Here is a 7399-nt window from a genome sequence, read left to right as displayed (position 1 = left end):
TGCGTGATCTAGCTATCTTTTTTCCCTTTCTTTCTAAAGAGTGGGTGACCAGATTGGCAGCTCTCTGGTGCCGGTGTGCCACACACCCTATATGAATATAGATTAAAAAATGTATCAGATCTTTTTTGAAAATTCTGGAATTTTTGGATACCAAACAGAGTGCTCATTTCACTCCCGTGTTGTTAGTTTCATGAGGAATGGGACCTGTGGTATTCTCGGTAAAAAAAGTTAAAAAAATACTATGCATATAAAAAGGAATATTTGGATGGATCGTACGTCAAACCAAATTTTCTTTGCCACAAATACCGCGGGCATCCATTGCTCACGAAACTAAAGGGGGGGGGGGTGTGCAATGGGCACCCATGTTTGATAACCTAAAATTTCAGAAATTTTAGAATTTTTCTGGTAATTTTTTAATACTATATTCATATAGAGATGCGTGACACCCGAGATCCTGTGTGATCTACTATATTTTAGGATTTTATTTATTCTTGTTGGATAACAAAAAGTTTGTTCCCATTATAAGTTTCAAAAGATGTTGCTCAACGTGAGACTAATAAAGATAAAAGAGCTGCGGGCTGCATTGTACATGGCGCCGATCAATTGACTGATCCAAAACATGAGTCACATTTGAGATACCTTTTACTTTGCGCAAAAAATTAAAATAAAAATAATAGATACCCTTTTCTAGTTAAGGCCAGGAGAGTGCCAAGTATTAAGCATTTTGTGATCATACACCAATGTCCATTTCATACACTGCGGGTGGTTTCAGGGGTGACTTTAACAAGTAGAATTTCTCTGTTGTCTCCTATCGCATCGCCAGAGACCTACTCCCTTCGTCTCATAATGTAAGACGTTTTTTGACACTACACTAGTATCAAAAAACGTCTTATATTATGAGACGGAGGGAGTAGATCACATCTTCTCCTCTTGCCGCTGGGCAAAGCCAATACAAAGCCAACGGCGACAGGGAGGGCCGGTTGCTTTTGTGTGTTGGCGTGCGTGTGTGTTGGTGGTGGCGATGCCTAGTTTAGGTTGGCGACTCAGCTCTGACATGTTGGCAACCTTTGGCAACGACCTGGCCTAGCCTGTTCATCGGAGAGGTGGGCTTCACGACAAGATCCTTAGCAGTGAAGGGATCTAGGTTGTCTTAGGGTCTTGGTTAGGACGACAAGATGGTGGCGGCAACCCTCTGTAGGGATAATGTTTTCCCCGTCCTATCTACTTTTCTTGGTGTGTTGTCGCCGAAATAAGACGTGTGGAGCTGTGTCTTCGGCGGGTCTTTTGAAATCTGATCAGTTTAGGTTTTCGGTGGATCGGCTTGGATTTGACCGACGTTTGTGGTCTTGGTCTTTAGAGTTTATACATGCCATTCGCGATTTCTTTCTTCTCCGGGACGACAATTTGCTTTGCAGATCGTGGCCGACGACATCTCTTGGTCTACATCGATAACTTCCTGGCCGCTGCTTCTTCGAGCTCCTGGTTTCAAGAAAGTTTGCTCCGCCTAGGCATAAGCCCGAAGGCAGTAGCCATGCTCATGGTGCGCCGTTGATGGATGCATGAGGGAAAAGACTTCGGCTCCCTCAAAATTGGAATGTCATTTTATTTTTCTATATGGGTAAGTTTGTAACGACCTATATTATTTGGACTCTACTACAAATCCGATGCCAAATTTTTGACCATGACAAACGAACGCTTTTCATGACAAACTATATTCTTCGAGGATGACAGGTTTAGGTGACAAGCATGATAAATCCGTCTCAGTTTATTTTTTGTCATGCCTAAAAAACTGATGTCAGATTGTTTTTAGTATTTCCATGTTATTTAATATATGGCCTTAAGCCCTTTTTTTTCTAAAAAAAGACAAGGTTCATTCCACAGATCTGTGTTTCTCATGGGTAGGAATTTTTGAATAATGAATTTAAGTTAAGTAAGTTGTTTCTCCACCTGCAAAAAAAGAGTAAGTTGTTTCTGAAAACAGCAGAGTTTATTCCTATCCTCACTTGGGCCGTATCGACCTGCCCCGGCACTCGCTCCATCTTTCTCCCCTTGCCGACCAAACCCCCCAAAGCCGCCGCTCCCACGAGACCGAACCCGTCTCTCCGCTCGCCGCCTCTCCGCTCCTACCAGCACCCACCCCTCCTCCGGCATGTCAGACGTGAATCCCGGCTCCTCCACGGCGGCCGAATCGAGCGATCGGACTCGCTACGAGGCCCCGCAGCCCGCCGCCGCCAAGCTGCCCGGGCACCTGGCCTCCTCCACGGCGGCGATGCAAGGTGAGGGGACACGAGGCGGTGTTGCCCTGGGACTGGAGGAGGCCACCGCCGTCGACAACCCGCTCTCCGTCCAGGCCTCCTCCACTGTGGCGCGGAGAGGAGAGGGGGCGCGCGGCGGCGTTCCGCAGGGTCACACCGAAGAGCTCCCCACCCGCCGCTCATCCACGGCGGCCCCCGGAGCAGAGAGGACACGCGGCCGCGTTACGCAGGATCGTGAAGAGCTCCCTGCCCGCGACGTGCGCTCCTCCACGCTGGCCCTCGACGCCACCGGCGGCACCGACGAGAAGCTGCGCTCCCCACCCGTCCAACGCGGCTCCTCGTCGTCCGCGGCCAGAAGTGGGTTCACAGAAGATCAACTCGATAGACTCAAAGCCATCGTGAGAAATCTGAAGAGAGATGACCCCGCCTCAATCCGGGTTGTTTGCCACGAAGCATTGGGCCTTTATCACCGTGGTGAGAACAAAATGGCGACGGCCGTGGCTGACTATGTCATTGACAAGGATAGATGCCCCCCAAAGCACGGTCGCTCTGAACCTATCGGCGGCGCTCCATCAAAGTCTGGGAGCGGAGGCCATGGGCATTGTGCGACGTGGTCAGGAGCAGGCGATGGAGCTTAAGCGCCGTGGTGAGGAGCAGGCCCTGGAGCTTGTGCACTGTCGTCTGAAGGAGGCCAGCGCTGAGGCGGCGAAACACTACAAGGCTGCAAAGACGCACTATCAGACCGCAGCAACTCTTGCTCCCCGCTGCATTGCAACAGCACTTGCTCGCGGCAGAGTCTTTGCAGCGTGTCAATGGTTCGTGTCTGCAGAGCAGGAACTTGGCCGGGCCAGCGCCATCCAGATCGCAGTGGCAGATGACCCGCTGAAGCACAACATTGGTTACGAGCTCCCGCCCCACGGCAACTCTACGCCCAAGATGAGGGTCAAGTCCGCTCACGCGGAGGTGCTGAGAGAAATTGATATGTTCCAAGCAATGATATGCAAAGAACACGTTCCAAGGGAGTGCACACAGACTCTGACGCAGTTCAACTCCGGCCAGTGTACTATGGAGGATGTATTGGCTACGGCCAAAGACCTTGCTGATAACCACTCTTATTGCCGGAGGGTCCATGTCTTTCTTGTACTAGCAGAGGTGCAGAGCATTGATGGTGCTCCTGAAGAAATTAGGATGCAGAAACTACAGGACATACTAATTACCATGAACAGGAATACAAGAACCTTCAGAAATTCAGTGCTTATTGCCCTTCTGCGTGCCCAACTGCTGTTCATGACGGACAAGCTTGTTGATTCTTCCAATGAGATTGAAAGAGCATTAGACATCAGTGATCCAAGTGACCCAGGAGAAGAGGACGTCCCAGTTGGATCAACTGAAGGACTGGACCCTGATACCCGGATCAGTGCTGTCAAGACAGAATTGCATGAGTTCCTCACTTATATCTATGCTGCTCTCGAATCGAAAGGTATGTCCCTTAGCATTTTTTTTCTTGAGATTGTTCCATGAGCATAAGCCTTTTACAATGCATTGGGGCTTAGGTGAGTTGGTAAGTGCACTAAAAACCTTAGCAACTAATCTTCCAAATGCATAAGGTGCTTATTTTTTGTAGCATGCTTTCCATATTTAATTGTTTAATAAATAAACTTCTTCATGCATTGGTTGGTAGGCATTTTGCATAGGTCCACGCGCTTAGTATCGTTTCTTCCCACATTTAATTGTTGAACAAATTAACTCCTTATGTCCATGTGCTTATCATCGTTTCTTCTTAGCCTAGTCATAGTTGGGAGTAACTTAGACTAGTAACATATAGCATGCATATGTTACTAGTCTATTTCCTTCATAGTGGGTAGTGTCATAGGTGTGGTAACGTTGATATCTTAATTTATTACTTTGTAGAGTCATTTTGCATTGGGAAGCGTTACATATTATGTTATTCTATTTGTCTCTCTTCTTTTAATTACTTGCCCTGTCATGCTTTTTTGCTTATGTGGTAAACTTCTTCATACTTCTTTTCTTGGCGCTTCTTTTGTAGCTAACCACAAGTTATTTGTAGATGCTCCATCCCCCTCCCAGGACACAAGCAGGCCTAGGAGACAGAGTTCAAAAAGGAATTATGCTTTTATGTACACGCGCATTGGAAGAAAGTACCAGGAGCCGCCGCTCAAATTCATTGGTATTGAGGCCCCGAAGACGGTTGCAGAGCCAGTAACATATCCAGTCCATGTAAGTAACTATTACACTTCTTTGATAGGCTTAAATCCAGCCATAGTCATCATCCGTTCTCAAATAAAGGCGTGTATGTTGTTTCACTCATACCAAAGATAACCAAATTCATCAATATTTGCATGTTTTTTTAAGAAAAAAAACATCAATCATGCTAGTGTTACCCATTCGGCTTAGCTTGTAACTGGTTCAAATTTAGAGCATCTCCAGCCCTTCTTGCAAAACTTAATTCTCTAAATTTCCTCCCAGCCCTTCCCTAAACTTGACTCATCAAATGAGTTAGCCCCTACATGAAAGTCTCTCTCTATCTTTTCCCCTTTTCTTTCTTCTTCCTTTTAAGATGGTCATGAATTTACGCGGCCAAGGACTACTTCTGACCATTAGATGATGTCTAGTAGCTAGCTAGGGCCTATGATAGACGATTTGCAAAATCAATTTGATAGATGCTCATCGAGCGCAATGGAGGTGTGCGAGGAAGGAGTGGAGAAAGTCGGCAAAATTTGCCCTCAACATGCCATGGTTTGGGCACTTCTTCGCCTGAATTAGTTCTCCTCCTGTTCGTTCTGCTGGTTCTCGACGGCGTGAAACAGGCTGCAACGATTCGCTGCAGTTGGGGATGGCGGCCGGCGGCCGGCGGTCATGTTCTCATGCACATAATGCTTTGCTGTAGGTGTAGGTGCTGTATGTGTATGTGCTGCTCTCCCCGTTGCCGGGGAGGGATGGGAGGTGGGTTGGGGACTCCTAATTTGAGGAGTTAAACTTTTGAAGGAAGGGATAGGTTGGGTTAAAGCAAAATTATTTGTTCTTGAGGGGTCAACGGAATTTGGGGAACCTTATTTTTCAGTATGTGAACAAGTTTCTGTTTGTGCAGTATGTTCGTGGTATATTGGTGCCGGTCGAGGAGTGGAATTTGTACAGAGACTTCTGTGCCAAAAGATCGACCTGCACGGATGAGCAGAAGGCATGTCATCTGTGTTGCTTTGAGGGGGCAGCTACACTCATTCTTCTCAAACGCGATGTAAGCCTTAGCACTTTTCAATTCCATTTTTATCTCCATGAAGAATTGGAGATGACAACTTGACCTCAATTTCCCATCGCAGGAAACTCTACATTACCAAAACAAACACGCGTGGGTGGATTCCATCAAATGCAAGGAAGCTGGGTGCCTCGTGCGTGTCAGAAACCAGGTGGCCCTCGATCGTCACTGCTACTTTGCGCACCGTCTACCTCCTGATTGGTGGACCATCACTTGATCGAAAATGCTGGTCAAGACACCGGTCAGTTAGTGTCGACCATGAACAACAACTCGCTTCAACCTTCTTCTGTAATGATGTGTGATTTCGTTGTGTTGGTGCTCGAATATGTAATGTGCTCCTCAAGGTGAGACATAAATTTCGTGACAAGCTACTCAACTCTGCTGTGCCAGTTTTTCTCGCTGTTTTGTGTCGTATTGTGGACCGCAGCCAACTGATATACACGAAGATTTTTCTTTTTGCGAATAAATGAGATTTTTATTGCTCAACCGGTGTGCTACACTATTACATGAACGATGCATATGCACTACAGAGTACTCTCTATCCTGCTTAAGTAGACTCTTGATTTCACCCATTATGGCAGCCGTTGACCATCGATCCGTCTCTGGCTGCATGATCATTTACTGCAACTTGCGAGTCAGTTTCAATAACAAAAGGCTTCGTGCTCCGATCATAAGCTAGGGCAATTCCTTCCATGTACGCAGCGAGTTACGCTTCAAGTATGCTATTGCAAGTATATAGATGGCGATATACACGAAGATTACTGCAAAATATTTCTGAAACTTTCTGCCGACTAAAGCAGTAAAAAGTCCTACCATGCCAAATAGACAAAGAAGTGCTGCAACCCCCACATAGAGAACACAAATTCTACGCCCAGGTCCAAATGCTCCTGGGTGTGAACTGTAAAATTGTTTAAAATAGTAGAAAAATTCAAAAAATTCCATTTTTTGTAAGATGGTCAAATGTGTGATGCCCGTGCCAAATTTGGTGGAGTTTGGGCGAGGAGCTCATGGCAAAAAAAAATTCCAGTTATGCGAGACAGTTCATAGCTGATTTTTCTTTCTTGGCGCGATCTCCTCGAATGTCGTTTGCCCATGAATTTATGCACGTGCATAACGCACTCAAGCATCTTGCATGCAAAAAACAAAATCCATTTTTTCAAACAAGGCAAAAGATTTGCCATTCCATTGATCAATGAAGAAGTTTAAGGCAAAGTCGCGAGGCGGCAAGAAAAGAGAAGGACTACTCTAGTGATATTACAACACCCAAATGTTTGACACCCACCAAAGCCAAAGAGGCACCTCTTCTTTAATCTGCTTAATAAGGGTATCTCCAGCCGTTGGCCCCCCAGGAGGGGCAAAAAATCGCCCCCTGGGGGCGCACCGGCGCTAAACCGCGCACTGGGGGCGTGATGTCCCCCAGTCGCGGCCCCCCACGGGTTTTTAAAAAAGTCAAATACGGCGCAAACACGACTCAAATTTAACGCAAACATCGGCGAGTTCGTTCAAATTTAAATATACTTTACAAAAAAGGAAAAACTACCGCGGGCTACCTCCGCCGTCTCCCTCGCCGCCCGCCTCGCCGCCCGCCCACGCGGTTCTACATGCCGAGGAGGCGGTAGAACCGCGTGTAGTCACCGCCGCCGTCGTCGTCGCCCCCGCCGACGCCTCCGCCGTCCCTGCTGCATCCCTCCCCCAGTTGGCGCGGCGGGTTGGACGGTCCGGGGGCGTCGTCGTCGTCGTCGCTGAGGACCACGACGCCGTGCTCGTCCTCGCGCCCACGCTTGCGGGCGGCGATCTCCTCCAGGGCCCGGCGCTGCCGGACCATCTCGTCGCGGAGGTAGTCGTCCCGCGCCCACCGCAGGGCGTCCTC

The 7399-nt window shown here is 47.7% G+C and overlaps 1 protein-coding gene across 1 annotated transcript; it reads left to right on the top strand.

Annotated features, from left to right (window-relative positions):
* Positions 1–2035: 2035 nt before the first annotated feature.
* On the top strand, positions 2036–5951 carry LOC147983735 (uncharacterized). The gene is made up of 4 exons (XM_087539587.1): positions 2036–3735; positions 4324–4493; positions 5365–5511; positions 5594–5951. Exons 1-4 carry the CDS (start codon positions 2673–2675, stop codon positions 5744–5746), a joined length of 1533 nt encoding a protein of 510 aa, XP_087395713.1. The 5' UTR covers positions 2036–2672; the 3' UTR covers positions 5747–5951.
* Positions 5952–7399: the final 1448 nt, after the last annotated feature.

This window comes from Triticum urartu, chromosome 2A, assembly GCF_056163025.1.
Source record: "Triticum urartu cultivar PI428250 chromosome 2A, HENAU_Tu73, whole genome shotgun sequence".
NCBI lineage: Eukaryota > Viridiplantae > Streptophyta > Magnoliopsida > Poales > Poaceae > Triticum > Triticum urartu.
The sequence above is the reverse complement of the archived record's forward strand: the minus strand, read 5'-3'. Positions and strand labels throughout refer to the sequence as shown.

Excerpts from the sequence above, each read along its gene's own strand:
- LOC147983735 (XM_087539587.1), top strand. The coding sequence starts at position 2,673 with ATGACCCCGCCTCAATCCGGGTTGTTTGCCACGAAGCATTGGGCCTTT. Across the intron at positions 3,736-4,323 it reads TGCTGCTCTCGAATCGAAAG|ATGCTCCATCCCCCTCCCAG; the intron begins GTATGTCCCTTA and ends AGTTATTTGTAG. Across the intron at positions 5,512-5,593 it reads TCATTCTTCTCAAACGCGAT|GAAACTCTACATTACCAAAA; the intron begins GTAAGCCTTAGC and ends TTCCCATCGCAG.